The sequence below is a fragment of the Aptenodytes patagonicus genome, chromosome 10 (assembly GCF_965638725.1).
Source record: "Aptenodytes patagonicus chromosome 10, bAptPat1.pri.cur, whole genome shotgun sequence".
In the NCBI taxonomy this organism is placed as follows: Eukaryota; Metazoa; Chordata; class Aves; order Sphenisciformes; family Spheniscidae; genus Aptenodytes; species Aptenodytes patagonicus.
The window spans coordinates 16,581,265-16,601,207 of NC_134958.1; the positions used below are offsets into that span (position 1 = coordinate 16,581,265).

At 37.9% G+C, this 19,943-nt stretch overlaps 1 protein-coding gene across 2 annotated transcripts in view; it reads left to right on the forward strand.

The window, feature by feature from the left end:
• Positions 1–18,489, forward strand: part of LIPC (lipase C, hepatic type) — a 63,724-nt gene extending 45,235 nt beyond the window's left edge. Inside the window, exons 3-10 of one of the 2 annotated variants that reach the window (XM_076348281.1) lie at positions 880–1,067; positions 2,673–2,852; positions 5,536–5,653; positions 6,942–7,175; positions 8,585–8,827; positions 13,166–13,286; positions 14,014–14,232; positions 17,248–18,489. In XM_076348281.1, coding sequence (XP_076204396.1) covers positions 880–1,067; positions 2,673–2,852; positions 5,536–5,653; positions 6,942–7,175; positions 8,585–8,827; positions 13,166–13,286; positions 14,014–14,232; positions 17,248–17,353 — 1,409 coding nt within the window. In that variant the 3' untranslated portion in view covers positions 17,354–18,489. The remainder of the gene's footprint in view (positions 1–879; positions 1,068–2,672; positions 2,853–5,535; positions 5,654–6,941; positions 7,176–8,584; positions 8,828–13,165; positions 13,287–14,013; positions 14,233–17,247) is intronic. The other variant, XM_076348282.1, reaches the window with a different exon arrangement.
• The last annotated feature ends 1,454 nt before the right edge of the window (positions 18,490–19,943 follow it).

Here is a 19,943-nt window from a genome sequence, read left to right on the forward strand (position 1 = left end):
TAAGTAATAATTTATTATATGGATTATTTTCAGATAAATAAAATAAACAGTCTGAAGTCTTATTAGAAAGAAACACCAGGCTTGCATGTCACAATGTGCTTTTTGTAAGCGTCTGCTTTATTTTACTCAATTTTTTAGCAATTTCTCTATATCCACATTTTTCCTTCTAAGCTCATAATGTTGATAAGATCACAGTTCACCCTGCCCCCACTTTCTTAAATACAGATACCATCCCAGGTACTTAATAGACATTTCTGAAAATGCTGTCCTATATGTACCAAGCTATTTTATCTAAAAATGAAACCACCAAAAATATTACAACTAGAACAAGAACAATTCATCTTGCCTTTTTAGAGAAAAAGAATCATTTATGGTGTGGTCTAATACTTTTAAACAGTCACCTAACTCTCTAAGCAGAGTTATAACCCTGAATAAAATGGTTATTTTAGTGTAATGATGCTTGCTCAGCAATTACTAGCAAATGCACATTAGTAAAATATGCCCTGCAGAGTTAAGAGCCTATGAATGTGCTTACAGTGTTAGTGCATGCACAGGCAAAGTCACAGCACCTGTACTGTGTTTTTAAAATAAATACACATTCTATAAGGGCCCGTAGCAGTAAGATCAATATTTCCTGTTTAATTGTTATTGTTCAAAAATGGACTCAGAGGGACATCTAGACCATCTCAAAGTTTGAGAGAGATCGCTTTTTTGACCCAAAATGTACAGCTTTGGCCCACCTGGAGTAGGCAGCAATTATACATAGCTAGAGTTTCAATCTTACTCGTTTACTTTGTCTAATAAACTGTGTTTCACTAGTAACTTCTTCAGGTTTTAGATTCCATCCTATTATGACTGTTGTTATGAATTTCATTTCAGAGGCACTGGGATCACAGAGTCAGCACACTAGAACAAAGAAAGATCAGCAAAACTTAGAAACCAAATTTCGACTCTATACAGATACAACTGAAGAAGGCTGTCAGATTTTTTTTAATCAGTTGGAGACTCTTGACAAATGCAGTTTCAATGCCTCTCTTCCTCTGGTGATGATAGTCCATGGCTGGTCGGTATGAACTCACATTTTATTTTTGATTCAAACTACACCTGATTTGATATACTTTCCTTCTCATTATGCTAGTGCCAAAAGTAACTTCAGAAGAAAGGTTGTGATTGGAAAGATGGTGGATTTCCCTGGTAGCAATCATGGCTAGAAATAATACAAAGTGGATATTCCCCACTGAGATTCTGAAGGAACAGTCTACAAGCAATTTTTCGTATGAGTTCCATGCCAAGGATTAGATTCAGCCCTGGTTTAAAGCCAGCAGAGTTCGAACAAGTAGCTGAATTAATGTGCTATGCCTCTGAAGGACTGAATACCAGTTTCATTTCTCTGATATGTTCACTGCCAGATATTTGCAGACTTATTGAAAAAGAAGTGCACACAATCTCCCCACACCTTTCTCACAGATACACCTTTAAAGAGAACTTCTCTATAAGCCCCTTCAGCTGAAAATGAAGCCTTCAACGTCAAAAAATTATCACTGAACTCCTTCCAGTTAAACTGTGAAAAAAAAAATCCACCATGAAAACCTCTCTCAAAAGCATAGCAGTACTAAGAGTGACTTTTGATCAGCTTTTCAGTTGAAAAAGAAACAAAAGAAAAGGCAGGATAAGAAATAATATCATTTTAACAGATCCTTGATTCTCATAGAACCAATGTCATCAGCATAAGGTGACAAAACGGATCTTTCCTGCACATCTGCAAATATGCAGAGAAACTTTAAACACCACCCTTGATGCGTATAACTCTTAAACAACAGCAGAGCTTACTTTGGATGAAATATTGCCCTGGATTACTTTAGCCAAGCCTCCCAAATAAGAATTTGTTCAAAACCTATACCCTCCTCAAAGAGAAACCATGGACCTGAAGCTGCTGCCATTGAAGTTTATCATTCATATTAACTTAATTTGTGTTGGGCTCTTAGAGGAATATGTATGGAAACCCAGAACTGAGACTCCCAAATTCTGTTAAAACAGAAGAGAAGGATGTTCTATCAATTGAGGAAATACATGCAACTAGAGCAACAATTAATATTTACTTTATCAGATTTAATTCTGGTCCATCAAATCAGAAGCAGTCTTTGATGCTAGTAAGGAAATTGTGATCAGGTCCTTAAAAAAAGAATGACTCAAAAAAAAAAAGGCAATCTCAAAATAGAACAGCTGTAGAATGTAAATGCCCGCTGGTCTGCAATCCTCCAGCTTCCCTCCCTCTCCAACCCTTTCAGCCTAAATTTACAAGGACAGCTGCTTTTGAATGAAATCAGAAATTTTCTAGGCATTTCTGTCTTTTTTTAATCAGTAATACCAATTATCTCAGGATGAGTGAAAATATTTAGGGACATCATTTCTCTTATAAGAGTTCCTATTACAAGACATAAATTATTATACAGTTCTTATATTCATTCTTAATTTTTTTGTCCACCAAAACCTAAAGATTCTCAGCACTGAAGCATGCTGAAGCCCCTAAAATCTAGTTATCAGCATTAAGCCCTCCTTGTTTATATTATGTTTTTTGTTTCCTTGAGCTTTTCACAAGAAATATTTGGCAGACACTGCTTTCCCTTAAGAATGTTTTTTTTTTCTTTTTTTTCTTTTTTTGAATAAAACAGGTGGATGGGATATTAGAAGGTTGGATTTGGAAAATGGCAGCAGCTCTGAAGTCTCAGCATAAACAAATTAATGTGATCATTGCAGACTGGCTTACATTTGCTCACCAGCACTATCCCATTGCTGTACAGAATACACGCTACATAGGACAGGAGATAGCAGACTTCCTGGAATGGCTGGAGGTAAGAGCCTCCAGATCAACATGTTTCTCTGGAAAAGACCTATTTACCTGTCCTTATGCTTCTACCACCTTTCTGAAACACTATGCTCGTTAATGCTGTTCATTTCAATCACTTACGTTTCTTTAATATATTGCAAATTTTTCTTCCATAAACTTCCATATGACTTCATAAAACTTTCATCATGCAAGAGAAAAAAGCAAGTGGTCTTGTTTATTAAAATATTTTGATGTATCTTTAGATGTGAGATAATTTCATGCTACTTTAGCTTTTCAATTAGCATGTGTGCAGACAGCTGAGAGTCCCACACTTTGAAAACAGGCATACATTATCATACGAGAGGAAATGGCGTCAAGTTGCGCCACGGGAGGTTTAGATTGGATATTAGGAAAAATTTCTTCACCAAAAGGGTTGTCAAGCATTGGAACAGGCTGCCCAGGGAAGTGGTGGCGTCACCATCCCTGGAGGTATTTAAAAGACATGTAGATGTGGCGCTTAGGGACATGGTTTAGTGGTGGACTTGGCAGTGCTAGGTTAACAGTTGGACTCAATGATCTTAAAGGTCTTTTCCAACCTAAATGATTCTATGATTTGCAAGTGGTTAGTTCAGTAAAATAAGTGTATGTTATCTGTGCTTAATTTCTGCTTTTAATGCAGAAATTTTTGCATTAGTTTTGCCTCAGTTCCCAAAAGTTTATTCTAAAATAATGGCTTAGAGATCCAGAATGTAAAGGGAGACCTTTTAAGAGGACAGACATGGCTTACAAAGCAGATGACATGGAGGCAGTAGTGAGTACAGAGCCACGCTAATGTAGTGACTACTTATCAAAACTCCTGCTACATAGGGAGCAGTGGCCATGGCTGGATTGAAAAGGCTGCAGACAAGTCTGCAAGGGATCTCTGGCTCCAGCACTATTTAAGAAAAGGCAGAAAGCAAACACTAGAATGAGAATCACTCATACAAACCATGCACCCTAAGCAACTCTTATTTCATCCATCTGTAGTACTAATTTAAGCTACCTAATTTGAAATGAAATTATACTTCTGTACTTCACAATGAACTTTTGAATACACTAATTTAAATACGGTGAGGCCTAAAGTGGAAGGGAAATACACTGCAAAGCTGAAAGATTTGTAGCAAATACTGTTGAAGGGCTAAGCTGCTTTCAACAGGAATGGCAGGGCTAGAAGTTGTCAGATACCACATCCCGTTAGGGACAACAGGCACAAAAGAAAAGGCAGAAAAGCCAGAGTCACTATTTTTTGTTGTGACATTACAAGAAACCTTAGCTCTTGGTCAAACGTAGTTTAAGTTGCTGCAGCCTAAAGTCATATTTAGAAGCTGTTTAATTATTGAATAAATCAAACGGTGGACTTTGTTCAGTTCCCAGGAGGACACACCACATTGTCAACAATAAAAACAGTCTGTGATTTCTCCAGTGTCAGCAAACAAATCGAGGCTTGAATAAATGACTCCTTGCTCCAGCATTGTAGGTAGCTTCTCTTGTACCATGATATGCTCCAGGATTTAAATATACCATAAATTTTCACAACATTCAATTGAGCATGTTCAAGCAGTAAACCCTCCTTCCGGTGAGAAGCACCCCTCATGAGTTTAACAGTTAAAAAAACTTCATTCCAACTCCCGTAACTATCTTTCTGTTATGCTTCTGTCTGCTTACAGGCAGCCAAGTATTTGAAATATCCTCAATGGATGTAACAAAAACTGCAGTGCTGTGTAACATTTTAATAAATAATAAAAATAAATCTTAGCACTCTTAGTCCAAGAGTTAATAGGGCATGATCAGTAACAATCTCAATAGCATCCATCTCAATAACACCTGCCAAGAAAATTGGTCAGATCTTGTGATTTCTAAGAGCTGCCTGTCTCAAAAGAAGGTTGCCAAGTTTCACCTCATCTTCACAAGAGACAGGTATCGAGACTGCAAAGGCACTCCACTGGCACAGGCAATATCCACAATGGAATCAAAACAGAGGTTTGCCTTTCCTGCAAGAAAAATATGCCACATTTTTCTTTACAAGTCAGAAAAACTTTGAACCTTACAGCTCAGGTGAAATGCTTAAGATCTAGATAGCATTGATTAGGTAGAAAGAAGGGCCTGAGGCCAATTCTGCTTCAATAAGTTTGTTTCAGATCAGATACCCAGTTTTGTACAAATCAGTCCAAGAAACATCATTGCCATATCACTTAGCATATCTGATCAATGTTTTGATACTTTGGCTTCTAATTTGGCTTGTGCTAGTATCTCAGGCAAAAAAAGCAAGGCATTTTCTGTAAAGGACTTTACACTGAAGTTAAAGGACAGACATCCATTTTATAGTCATAGGAAAGTCAAATGCTGCAGACAAAAGGCAATGCACATTTGCATCACTTGCCACAAACAGCAACAAAAATTCTACTATCTGTGTTGTTGGTGTTCCTGAGCATAGCACATAAGTAGCAGTGCCCAAATGTGGCATTTTCCTGCTGCATGAAAAGGAGGCAAGGAACAACATTCAGCCAGTGAAGAAATTTAGTGCATGATCCATGCACCTCATTTGACCTCCCTCATCAACATACAAATGTCTTGTGTTGCAATTCATGGCATTCCTAGCTTGTAGTAAGTATGTCACTGTTTACTTTTCACATTTTCTGTGTCTAAATCAAGCTGCCACTATCTTCCAGGAATCCATTCAATTTTCCAGAAGCAATGCTCATCTAATTGGGTACAGCCTAGGAGCTCATGTTTCAGGATTTGCTGGAAGTTATATCAGTGGTACAAACAAGATTGGAAGAATTACAGGTAAAAGACTAAGAAATGTAACAGTCAACTGATTTAAGTTACACAGATATTTGACATATCAATGTCATATCAATATTTAGCTGTTGAATAGCAGTATTTGCCACAGTTTAGAAGTTTCATCCCATTGGTTTAGAAATTAGATTTAGAAAATTTAATGAAAACACTTTTCAAAATGAAGTATCACAGTATTTCTAGCTTTGATCTTTTCTACCTCAGTCCAAATTATGACATACAGAATATACAGGCGTGGGGACTACAAATCATAAACCAAAGATTGAAGTTGCATGTTGCTTGAATTTATCTTGTGTCCATTCCCAGTAACACCTTAAACTATATGTTAGCCTCTAACCTTCGATCTTTGGTCGCTATCTTGACCCAAAGCCATTCAAATACACTGTTCATTGTTAGCAACTCATTTTAAAAAGAAAATTACATTAAGGAAATTATTTAGACTTGTAACAATAAGCTCTAAAAATTCACAGTGATAAAAGCTATTAAAAATAAAAGGAAATGTATGCCTTCAGGGTGACATCCTTACTTGTAGCTTGTTATTAGTCTTGTCCAGTTACCTCTATGCAACTACATTAGTCCATAGTACCAACTGAAGAATCTCAAGTTTAGAAGCTTGTCCTCAAAACTGAAGGCAGCTTTAAACTATGCAGGCAGTCCTTTTCAATAAATCAATTCCCAACCAAAAAGAGCACCATACAAAAATATCTAGCAAACTAAAAATCAGCAAGACTCCCTACGTGGAATATTATTTTTCTGAATACCGTAATAATTTGCCTTGAAGACTTTTAAAGTTAAAAAATTATTATAAACATCTAGCAGACATACAGCTCTTTCAAGCAATAAGCGAAACTTTGTAAAGTTTCAGGTCCCAAATGTGGGCTAAAAGTCAACCTTGTTGTGGGACTGGTGTCTTCAAAAGGGCCTCTGAAATCCATGACCTCTAGAGTATGAAAGAACAAAATTAAGTAAATATCCCTCAAGTGACAAAGCAGTAGCAAGCATGGTTTGTCTACAACAAACACATCTATCTCTGGGCCTGTGTCCTTGTGCATGTAGCAGTTACTGTTTATTACAGCACCTGTGTTTACTTTACCTTTTGGTGTAACCACGTACCCTCTGCAGGACAAGTTTTCCTAGCATTGTTTCTATCAGCGAAAGGCCTTGTAAAGTACCAGTGCTGTCTGTTTTTAAATATTTATCACAGACTTTTCTCATAACAGTAAAAGAACAGCCAATCTGCACTATATCACAACCGGATTATTTGCATTTATTGCAGGCCTTGACCCTGCCGGTCCCTTGTTTGAAGGAATGTCACCAACAGACCGTTTATCTCCAGATGATGCAAACTTTGTAGACGCAATTCATACATTCACTAAACAGCACATGGGTCTCAGTGTTGGCATCAAGCAGCCTGTGGCTCATTTCGACTTTTATCCCAATGGAGGCACCTTTCAGCCTGGCTGTCACATCATGCATGTGTATAACCACATTGCACAATATGGAATCACTGGTAAGAACCAATGGCACAAAACGGGAAGCAGCATTGCAGCTGCACTGACAGTATCTCTGGGAAACTTTACATATCTCTATGGTCTTAAACAGTATCTAATGGGAGTATTATCTCCCATTATATGCAAGGAAATTTCTTTTCTAGAAATCAGTTATCTGATTTTTACATGTATTGAGTTCAAACTGCTGTTGCTGTTACTGACTCCACTAAAGAATGTGGCTGCCTAGCACTTCTGAAAATGAGGCCATGAGCATCCTGCTGTCAAGCACTTCTGAATAATTTCACAGGTATTTGTTTTAGTGGTAGAGGAAATGAGAAAACTTATTCTAATTAAGCCAGATTCATCTAGTGTGCAATTATTTCAAATCAAATAAAACACAGGCCTGTACTACTGACCTCCTTAGTTCACCTTTTCCCAACTCCCCATCCTTCAGCTGCGCAGATGATGCTCTCTCTAGGACCTGACTGCCAGTGTTCCAGGCTAGGTTTTATATATAGAAGCTTATTTCCAATGTACCTAAACATATAGAGAAACTGATGCAACATACTGTGAAAAGATAAGGTACTGATGATGCACAGTGACAACCAGAACTGTTCACTGAAAAAAACCAGAGTACTGTTCACCCAGCATACTGCATTGTAAAAATATTTCTCAACTATCATCACACTATCTAAAAGTAAGCCTTACTTGTTAGCAGATAATTCATGACAAATGTGAAACTAAGCATCAGCCAGAAAGCTTATCAGTGAAGACATATAAAAACAGTCCATCGTGATGTATCCTGATTACACAGAAGAAAACAACTTTCATAATTTGATGACACTTAAGGAAGAAAAAGATACTTCCTGTAAAAGCAGATCTATGTATTTAATATTTTTTTAATGTATTTAATACATTTTTTGCTCCTTTTCCCCCAGTAGTAGGTGCAAGCAGAATTCAATTCAGCATGAGAGTTTGTCACTCTGATAGGGACAAAATATGATATTACCATGTAAGCATCCAAAAGATAACAGTGTTCAACCATTCAGAATGAGACTGCTGTCTTTATTGTGGCATGACCTGAAAGACTGCATATAGCCTCATATTGTATTTCATATTGACCAAAACAGCCAGGACAATGAAATCAAGGTTCATATTTACAGTCTTAAGCAGTCAGGCTAGAGAAGTTTAAGCAGCAAATTATTCAATTTTATTATCATGTAGGTTCAACCAAAGTATTTTTGGATTATCCTAAAAGTAAAGTTGCTACAATGTATGATTTCTGAGGCAAAATCATGATGTTTTAGTAGTAAAGGTGGTGGTGGGAAAACAATAACATATGTTTGTAGTTGGTTACTGTACTCCTCTGCAGTTGAAATGGTAAAGAGGAACAAGGGCATGCAAAATTTTGTTGTTTGCATTTTTTCAGGCATCACTCAAACTGTGAAGTGTGCCCATGAGAGGTCAGTTCATTTGTTCATCGACTCTCTGCTTCACAACGATAAGCAAAGCACAGCATACTGGTGCAACGACATCAACACTTTCAACAAAGGAATGTGCCTCAGCTGTAGAAAGAATCGGTGCAACACGCTGGGCTACAACATCAGGGAGGAAAGGCTCCCAAAAAGTAGACAACTCTTTTTGAAAACAAGAGCACATATGCCTTTCAAAGGTTTGTGGGAATACTTGTTACAATCTCCAGATTGATCACAAAGTGTGAGAATGAGCCTAAGCTTTGTGATCCTGTTTAGTCATTTATTAAAGCTTATAAAATCTATGGGAATAATCAATTTGCTGAGACAACTGAGAATCCCAGTAGGCCGTCTTGATGCCCTTTCATCAAGATCCTGACTCTTTATGTTTCTGTGGGAAAAAGCATGCTGCATACTTGCCACAGGCTAACTGTGGATCTGAGGCCTCAGAGATGCTTAGGGTCCTGATCTACTGGATTTTCCTACAGCTGGCCTGTGCAAGTTTGTTGTAACATATGCAGGCATACAGCCAAGCCAAAAAAGCAGCATAATTGCTCTGGGAGGCCTGTAAAACCTCCTGTTCCAAGTTTGCCCAAATTTTATGTGCAATTAGTCTACAAGATGACATATAAATTAGTACTTTTCAAACAATGGATAGACAACAGAACAGCATGGAATTTTACAGGGCAGAACTGTAGCACCAAAATAAAGTGACTGCTACTCTAGCTTTATCTCCATTAAATTACTTCGGTGGATGAAAAGCTGGACATGAGCCAGCAATGTGCGCTCACAGCCCAGAAGGCCAATCATATCCTGGGCTGCATCAAAAGAAGCGTGGCCAGCAGGTCGAGGGAGGTGATTCTGCCCCTCTGCTCTGCTCTGGTGAGACCCCACCTGGAGTCCTGCGTCCAGCTCTGGAGCCCTCAGCATAAGAAACACATGTTGGAGTGGGTCCAGAGGAGGGTCACAGAAATGATCAGGGGGATGGAACACCTCTCCTGTGAAGAAAGGCTGAGAGAGTTGGGGTTGTTCAGCCTCGAGAAGAGAAGACTTCGGGGAGACCTTATTGCAGCCTATCAGTACTTAAAGGGGGCTTATAAAAAAGATGGCAGCAAACTTTTTAGCAGGGCCTGTTGTGACAGGACAAGGGGGAATGGCTTTAAACTAAAGGGGGGTAGATTTAGACTAGCTATAAGGAAGACATTTTTGACACTGAGGGTGGTGAAGCACTGGCCCAGGTTGCCCAGAGAGGTGGTGGATGCCCCATCCCTGGAGACATTCAAGGTCAGGTTGGACGGGGCTCTGAGCAACCTGCTCTAGTTGAAGATGTCCCTGCCCACGGCAGGGGCGTTGGACTAGATGACCTTTAAAGGTCCCTTCCAACCCAAACTATTCTACGATTCTACTTTATCAAGAGCACAAAGTAACAACTTTCTAAGCTCAGAGAGACAATCAGTGTGGTTTCTTGCACGTATTACCAGAGGGGAAGCAGTCTGACAGGGAAACGGGGCCTATCTGCCAGTCTCCCTTGCAAAATGGCCTGGGCCTGGCTGTGGGCTGGTTACGACTCACCTGTCAAGAGAGCCCACGAGGCGACTGCTGCTGTTGAGCAGACATTCACGTGCCAGTGGGAAGGTTTACGTATGTTTTAAAGCAAGAACAAGCAGGACTGTGTGGGATGAATGGCAGGGACACGCTTCTTCCAAGGGACTTCCAGTGCAGGGACTTTTGGCAAATGGCATTCCTCCCCACTACCTCCTTCCCCAGCTATCAATGGGGCATGCGGTGAGCAACAGCATGGCACAGCCCAGGCAGGGCTCCTGCTCGGAGCCACAGGCCACCACGCATGGAGGAGACTCATAATGTGTGCCCACCTCCTCACCAAGCAGCCGGTGCCCTTCCCACAGCCCCCTCAGCACCTGGGCACCTGCTACACCACAGCCCCGCCCCGCAGCTCTCCTCAGCACTGGGGCAGTGCAGGGCCCTGCCTGCCCCCAGGCTCCCCTAGAACAGCCCCCCAACCATGGGGGTCCCTCATCACCTCACCTGCTGCCAGGGCTGGCCCGTTCTGCCCAGCACAGCCAGGAAGGGGGTGCCTCCTTCCTGCTGGAGGGGGTCAGCCCGCTTGTCACCCACCTAAGACATTGGGGTTGGGGAAGCACTTTGAATGTTGACAGTGCGCCCCTGGCATGGACACTCAAGGGCTTTCCAGTCCTGAGGAGAAATGCTTAAAAATGCTGCTTGCATTACACAGTGCCCAGTACTCAACTACAACATCACAGATTTAAAAAAATACAAAAATTCAGGTACTTTTTAAAAATAATTTTGGAAGTCTTCCACTAGCGCAGCTGTGAAGTACACGGTGATGACTCCAGAGGGGTCTGCTCAGCCCTGACTGATACTCAGAGCAGCTGAACCTGCTGGATCTCTTCTTACACTTTTTAAAATGCCTCAGGAAGCTACTTGAAGTAGATTTAAAAATCCTAGAGGCCGTGTCTAGTTCCCGATGTAATTTTGCTGCAGTACAGTCAGGTCACCATCAGAATCAGGAAAGCGAATTGCTCTGAGGATGCGGCGTCCGCTACCACCACACCTGGGCACAGAAACACGATCCCTGTGTTGCATTCTTCGCTGGACATGGAGATAGTTTCAGCTTGTGGTAAAATATCTGCGTCTTATTGGCTTTGATTTCCATTTGAAACATGTTGCATTTTTATGCTTGGAACTGGTTGTGCTTCAAAAAAATGTCCTTGACGCATATGCAGATATCAGTGCCCCAGACAATGGTTTCCTTTCACAGAAGTTCCCAAACAAGGCAGCAACTGTGGGAGGGTGCGTACAAAGTCATCTTTGTAACGCTCTTAAAAAAATGTTTGAAGATCATGTGAGAAGCCCAAACAGAAGAAATTTGAGAAACTCAGCATTACACTTCACAAACCTCTGTGCCTTCACAATATCTGACGTTTCGTTTTTCAAGTTAATGGCATTATATTCTGGAGCCTACATTAATCCAGTTCAAACAAAAAATAGTTGTTACAAAGAAGTTAACATTTATAATAAAGCTGTGATGGGACCCTGAGTCCGAGTTTTCCTATGAATACGCTCACCTTTTTCCTTCAAGGTGAGCATCATAAGCACAGCAAAAGCCCAGGCTTTATCAGAACATACACTAGAACAATCAATTTTTATATGGAGAGAACACTCAGAGAAAGACAGAATAGTAATAAATGCGATCTGTAAACAAGCCTCTCTGCCTACTTTGTCCTCTTCAGGTTTGCAGCAAAGAATCAGCCATTTTGTTTTCTACTGAGTGACACCTTTTCAAAAGAAAACACATTGTCCACTAACATACAATAACTATGAAATAACAACAAAAAGATACAGTTTTTCTAGCAAAGACCTTCCCTTGTGAACACTCAGAACTGCACAAAAAAAAAAAATCTATCTGTGCATGTACATAAAAAGATGACTCCCTTAGCAGTATGGTAAAGCCATTCTCAGATGTAGTGAAGCCTGAAGTGGGTGAGAAGAAACGAGGAAAGAACATCTTTCTACTCAAAAACTAGTATGCAATAATGTTTACCATAACAGTTTCCCATGTGTAACTTGACCAGATTGCAAGGATAAATACAACACCCCTAATTCTTCCAAATACTCTGTGGTCTTTGTTAGTAGAAATTACTTAGGGTTTTCTTAATTAACACCTAAATCTATCAGTTTTGTCAAGAAGGTGGCTGCTAGAATCACCAGACAGAGGAGTTTTGGACATTCAAATCTAGCTGACAGTATCTGTGTGCACATGGCCTTTAACTGTATGTTGGGGTTGTTTTGGTTTTTTTTCATAACTTACTAAATGTCAAACTCCTTGTAATCAGTACACTGATGATTTCTTAGGCATTCTTCATTCTGACAATATTCAGTTCAAAGACTTTCCTAAACACTGTTCTTCTAGAAAGCCACCAAGTCTCGAAGTATTAATGACATCTTTCTTATAGTAATGTGCTTGAACAGAGTCATATTGTTAACGGATGCATGTCAAGCACAATGTATCATTATGCAGTCAAGGAAAGTTTGTGAGTCATCTGTTTTGCAGGGCAATTTTCTAGCCGATCAGAGAAAAAGCCTGACTACATTGCATAAGGTCTTCAATCTTTATCATACATCTCTAGCCATGTCCAGTCATAAGGATTTGTCTGGTGATTTGAATTTCTGGCAAGCCCTCTATCTAACAATTAAACTTCAGAAAAGCTGAAATATTTTCCATGGAAGAATGTTTTATCCTACAAAGGGAACTCAGCCCAGGTTACCTTTTTTCTCCATCCTTTTAAATAGAGTAACAGGGCCCAAAACCCTAAGGGATTACACAGAACAGCAATGATCAGAAAAAAGGATGTTTAAATTGCAACAAATTTGATCAAAAAATAAAATGGAATTATTAATCAAGTTTCTGCTCTGAAAGGCAAAATTCTTTTGCCTGAGAAATCTATTGCTTCTTTGACCATTAATTTTGTCACTTTACAAATTCTTCCTTTCTATAGTCTATCATTATCAGTTCAAGATCCACTTCATCAATGAAATCCAAGGCAAGCAGATAGACCCAACTTTTACCATTTCTCTGACAGGCACTAAGGAGGATGCTAAAAACCTGCCCATCACACTGTGAGTATTGATATTACATGTCATTGTACAAGTGAGAAACAAGGTGCTAATTTATAATACCACATAATGTACATAATCATCCTACGAGTGAAATGGTTTAGTACAGCTAAGTGAAGATGAACTGGAAATTGTTCTCTCTTCACCCATACTCCCTAAAAATCACAAACTTTTACAATGTTCATACAGTTTTTGCATGAAAAATCTCTATAAAACAAACTTAGTAATCTTGGAACTTTCCCTGAATATTAAGTATCCTGTCTACTTATGTTCAATCCATCCCATGGCTAACACAGGGAGGTCTAATCAATTAAAACACAAATAAATAAGCAGCTGTAATTAAGGTTAAGAATTTTGGATATTTCTCATGATGGACTCTATCTGTATTAACAAAAGCAAAGGCAACAGTGTGGGTCAGCATTTGCTCTAGCAGACAAAAGTCACAATGTAGATGCTATTATGGGACACCTTTTCTTTTGCTGTCAGAAACCACTACTGCTTCAGCCACTGTTCAAGCTTCTCCCACTTCTGCTTCTTTTCTAGCATGTTGTCGTATTTCACCACTTTATGCACCTGGAGGAAGAGTATGCTAGAGACAGTAATGTTCCCTCCTGGAGGAGAAGGAAGAAACATAGTTCTTTCTTTGGTTTTAAAGAGAAGATAAACTAATTTTTTTTCCCTTTAACCCATAATAATTAAGATAGCATTATTCTGGTTTTGTTTTCTGCAGAGTTGAAGGTATTAATGGGAATAAAACCTACTCTTTTCTCATCACCTTGGACACTGATATCGGTGAGCTAATAATGATCAAGTTCAAATGGGAAGGAACTGCAGTTTGGGAAAATATCTGGGACACAGTTCAAACCATAATACCATGGACAAAAGGCACCCGTCGACCAGGACTTATAGTGAAGACAATAAGAGTGAAAGCAGGGGAAACACAGCAAAAGTAAGTGTAATGAAAACACTATTTTTCTGTAATAACACCACAGATGCTTGGCACACAGGTTATCCTAGTTCAAATAAAAGCATCTGAGTCCCAGCACTCACACCAATGGTGAATTTATCCATGTACAACTTCTGGCTTTCCCCCCTCCCCCTCAGATCGGACTGCATGATTTTTAAGTGACTTAAAGAATTTCTTTGTTCTCAGGTCAGAAATGAGTAGTGGGAAATATTCTGGCTCACCACTACCACTAATCTGAGTTTAAGGCACAATAACCTTGGGTGATGATTTTGTTGATACTTGGGAATAGAGCATAGAGAAGGAGTTAGCACACAGATCCAAGGAAGAATTTTAGTAAGTTCTGCAATGCAATTTTTCTACACAATTAATGACAGTAACTGATGACAATTTCTGACTTATTTTTAGAATGTGATTATCTCACTCCAAAAGGACCATATGAAATTTCAAAGAAACAAGATACTTTGTAGGATAAATATTGACTCCAACATTAAGGCCATGAAAAATTCAAATTCCTGCTTACAAAAGATATGTCAAATCTTAATTATTTGACTTTCAATACCTACTTCATAAACTCAGCATCGCCATTCTTGAAAGTACTCATTGGAAGGATCACATGCAGAACTACACAGTCATCTGATTATTCATTGAAGCTAAGGGTTTCATCATAAAATTCCCTTATTTTTGTCTCATTCATTTAAGAGCCAGTCCAGCGTTTGAGAGTCGATAATGAATTACTACACTGTGCAGGCTGTATAAGAAGTTCCTGGAGTGATAAACTGTAGAAGCAAAGATCAACTACAGACATTTTGAAATTTCTAGTGGGCAAACAGAATGTAAGCAGTCCTGGAAAACAAAAAGACTATCTATACTTCTACATACCACACTTTCACTGGTATTCGACAGCAATTTTTGCGCTCTGGTTGTGCTTTTTTCTATAGTATGAATTCAGTGATGTGAATTTTGTCAGCTGAACTCTGAAGTAGCATCAGAGAGCAGCTTTCTGGAGCAAAAAAAAATATGAATGCAAACTGAAGTCTGTGTTTTGGATTTTTTTGTTTGTTTGTTCATTTGTTTTGGATTTTTTTTGGAGGATGGGTGTTCTTTTTTTTCTTCTTCCCTTGCCGATTGCTTTGAAACTGGATCACCAAGTCTGAGTAGCCTTGTTCTCTACATACAGCAATGCTAATAACACTTGAAACTGCTTATTCACACAGAGAAATTTCAGCCACAAGACAGAATAACAAAGCTTGTAATGATTCCCACTGGTTTAATCCTTTGAGAAATTTTAACTAAGCAGTTTAATTAACATTAATGAGAAAAGCATGTCTTACCTTGTAACTGTGGCTCAGTCTTAGAAGATGATTTTTCCATGCTACAGTCTCTTTCTTACTAGCACCACTTATAACTACTGCAGACTTTCTGTGGAACAATACTTATTGACAGAGCTGCATCTCCTTGATACTGACACAAAAGACAAATTACACAATTTAAAGAGACATTTTCACAAGACAATCTGTGTGTGCTGGGGGGCAGAGGAGGGATCATATTTTCTTGGGTTTTGTCCCCCTGAAAATGTATTTTGTAGGTATTTTCCTCTCCTAACCCAGGACTTGGCACATGCTCCTGCCATTAAAAAAAAAAAAAATTTCTGTAACATCTCCTGCTGTTTTAAAAGAGATGATCCCAAATCAGTACTGACCTAGCTGCCAAAGCAAATTAAAGCAGAGAATACACTGCAAATTAGAGAGCTCTGTTTAAATACAGATTTTTGTACCTTGAGAAAAAAGTATGAAGACTGTGAAAGGATTATGTCAGGTATATGCATTTTTCTAACCAGAAAGCTCCTGTCCAATACAGCTGTGTCAATAACCTGGCACAAGCCAATTACTACTGATGTACTAAAGAAATCCTAGGAAATGGGTAACTGAGGTGGGTAGTTATTATACTAACAAAAAATGATGCTAGTATCTTCAGGCACCTGATGCTCCTTAGAAGTTTTTTTGCTGCAAGCAAAAATGTTTGTGTCAAGATTTTAATGGATACTGATTATGTGCTGGGTTTTGTTCTGTGCAATCTGGGCTTGTCATGGGAATGGAAATGACATGTTACTGTTGAAATACTGGATTAATGCTTGAGGGGGGAATGAAAGATTATTAGGTGATTCTAAAAGGAGGAACAAAGGACACTCAAGGAAAAGTATTTTCTTCAAAGAGTGTGTAAATTTCGGTTTTCTTGGAAAGACCAAACATCATGGATAGAAGAATTAGCAATTTTGGAAATTCAGTATTAAAAAAAGGTAGTAAACACAAGACGTGTTTTGAGTTGTCTTGTGCTTTCTCGAGCATTTGAACAAACTGTTGACAATATTTTATTTCCATGTACCTTTACCTCACAATGTTCATGATATTTATATACATGATAAATTTTCCTTTGTTAGATTATCTAATGACAAACGCACACAACATAACAGCATAAACTTAAGTAGTAGTTAATAAACAGACTATTATGAACAATAAAATACCAGATTCCAACATACTTGAGTTCCAAATATGGAAAACATTTCTGTAGCATATGTAGTTGCTGATGATGTTAGCATCCTACATAACTGATTTTTAGCAACCTCACAACTAAATACTAGTAGTCCAACTAAGTACTAGCAGGCCAAATAGTGCAATCCTGGTAGTAAGAATTGAAACTATGACAATGGCCACTGAGAATACAAAGACTAAATCACTGCATGTGATGTGTATGATACCAGAAAGAGATGGAGGCATAGTGTGCTCAGTACACAGGAGTTGCCTACTCCTTTTACTCTGTACCTACTATCTGGCAGCCAGATACATCTCTTTCCTCACAAGCCTATAAAAACAATCAGATACCTTCCTGTAAAAGACACGATAAAGAAAGTCAGGTTCAGTGAATCTAGAGAGCACACTTTTATACAGATGGTAGCCCTAAAAAGCAATGTTATGCTTACATGCTATGTTTTCTTTCTAGAATGACATTTTGTTCTCAAAGCATTGACAACGTTCACCTTCATCCATCCCAAGAGAAAACATTTATGAGGTGTGAAGATCGCTTTCGGAGACAAAACAGAAAATGAGCAAGAACACAAAAGACAATGACTCACCAAAATATATTCAAAATACTATACATCTAGTAAAGTGTTTTAAAAATACACGGCTACATTAAATTTAAATATCGTGATAGTTTCAGAGGTGGTGAAGAAAATACATTTAAAAAATTTAGTTTTTGTGATGCAACGGTAAGCCAAAATATGTGCTTTGTTCATCAATGAGCCTACTCTCAAAGTGATCAATAAGCAATTTCATCAACAGCAATTGTCAATTTTAAATTGTTTAAAGTTTTACAAAACACCTGCTCACTAGAAATAAAAAGATTACTATTTTAAAGAATTTGAAATATTTGAATTGCCATAAGCCTTTGAAAAATGTCATTTTGTTGGATTTAAGGGAAAAAAGGAGCCTCATTTCCCATTAAATACTTTGAAACATTAATAGTGTCTACTATCAGTTAAAACTTTCCTAAATTATTTCCTAATGAAGGGGGAGTTAAATAATTCATACAAGAAAATATTCCCAAATAGATAACATTGTTAACAGAGTTTGAACTTTACTTTGTAACATTCAAAAACTAAAACACATCTCAACATACAGAATGCTTGAGCTATCTGTCATAGCCATATGACAAGCCAAATAACTGTATCACCTAAAAATGATATACTAAACTTTGTCCTGTTGGAAAATGCTTTGATGTTTAATTATTTTAATTAAAGTACTGATTTAAATTACTAGTAATTTAATTATTTTAATGATGCTTAGTATACTACACGCAATTCTAGCACAACTAAGTTCAGCTAACTTTTGCATTAAAAATCATATTTACCTGTTCAGGTAAGGCTTGAGATTTTTAGATTTTAAATCACTGTATAGCAGGTTTTAGCATGATTTGAAACTGCATGAATAAATGAAAATGGTAAAACCCTCAAACATCTTCAGTGCATATAAACAAACTTTATAAATTCAAACATATACAATTCCCTTGTTTCCTATGTCAGAATATAAACTACATAATCTGAAACAATAATGTTTCTTTATATAAAGATTTTATTTTATGGTTAGTGCATATTGAAATAGAAATCAATACGTATGTCAGAGTATTTCGTTTGTCACTTTGTAATGCCAAACACAAGATTCATTAAAAATTATGTTTCTACAACTCCGTATTCTGAATGTAATGTTTTAAATGTTCTCTAAATGGTAAAAAATGTGAAACAGAGTCCTAAGACCTGCAGCAAAGCATATTTTCCATACCAAGATATTGCAGGGAATTTTGAATCAAAAATATACAGATGTTATCAGGATTAAAGTGAGATTTATTTTAAAAGCATGACAAATGAACAAGTTGAGCAGAGCTGGCAATCCTGCAAGCAATGAACAGTGATCAAATGTTGAATGCAGGCATCTTTGCCGACCATTCAGAATATTAACTTCTAACTTTTAAAAGATGTTTTCAGTAACTACCATTCCTTTCAACAAACAGGAGTATTCAATACAGAAACAGAAAGGCTGACTAAATATGATAGGAACTGAAGAATACTTACTTTTGAAATGAGAATGGTTGTCATTCCTGAGATGTAAACTTCAGAAGCTGATCTGATATTTGAAATTGCCACTTGGAGTAGCATCTTGATTAGGAGAAATATTTATAGATTTAGATACAAATTCCATGTAAAAGAATCTTTAGCTCTTCACTGTAAACAAAGGTTTGTGCTTTAAAAGATTTTGCCCAATGAAGCAAGTTGTTTTTTTAAACATGAAAAGTATTTCAACCTTCTATGTAAAAAATTACAATTTAAGTGATTAATTCCATGCTTCAGGATGCTATCCCCAATACTTAAATTTCCTAACATAATTATTTTATTAAAGCTCTGTAATATGTTCTGTGTTTATATAAAAATCGATCACTTAAATAACAGTAGCCAAAAGTCAAATCAGGAGCACACACAGAACAGGGAAGTTTCAGCAGTAAGTATCCCTGAAAGAGTTAGGTAAGCACCAGACCCTTTTTTAGATGATGGCTGAGTTGTTTGGGTTTGTTTGTTTGTTTGTTTTTTACATTTGTAGTAGCTAACTGGAGAGACTCAATTGCTAGACCCAGTGACAGCATTTTTAGGGGCATGAAGTTAAAATGGACTGTATCCTGAAGAATGACAGACAAGGAACAAATGACAATGTGGCCATTTTAGTTTTCCAAAGCACAATGAAAAATGAGACAGAGGGAGAGAAGTACGTGTGTGTGGCTAACTCAAATTATATATCTCCCTAGACTGTTTCTAGAATTCAATTTTTGCTTTTGGAAAAAGCTAAAGATCTGCCACTTTTACTTCTTATATTTAGGGTTGTTTTGTTTATAAAATACTTGTCTATTTATAGAAGAACTGAAATGCTGTTGTTGGAATTGCATCTACAACACTGGTTATCACCAACTTTCTAAGCTATGAACTTTGTAAGCTTCTTGAACCAAATCCTACCCCCAGTCCTCAAAAAAGGCTTTGTTCAGAAGATATCAAAGGATGACGGAGCGAGAGACAAAGGCTAGAAAGAACTGGACTGTGCTGCTTCTCCAGTGTGCAAACTATGATGTTAGTGTTTCGCTATACCTGCGGAAAA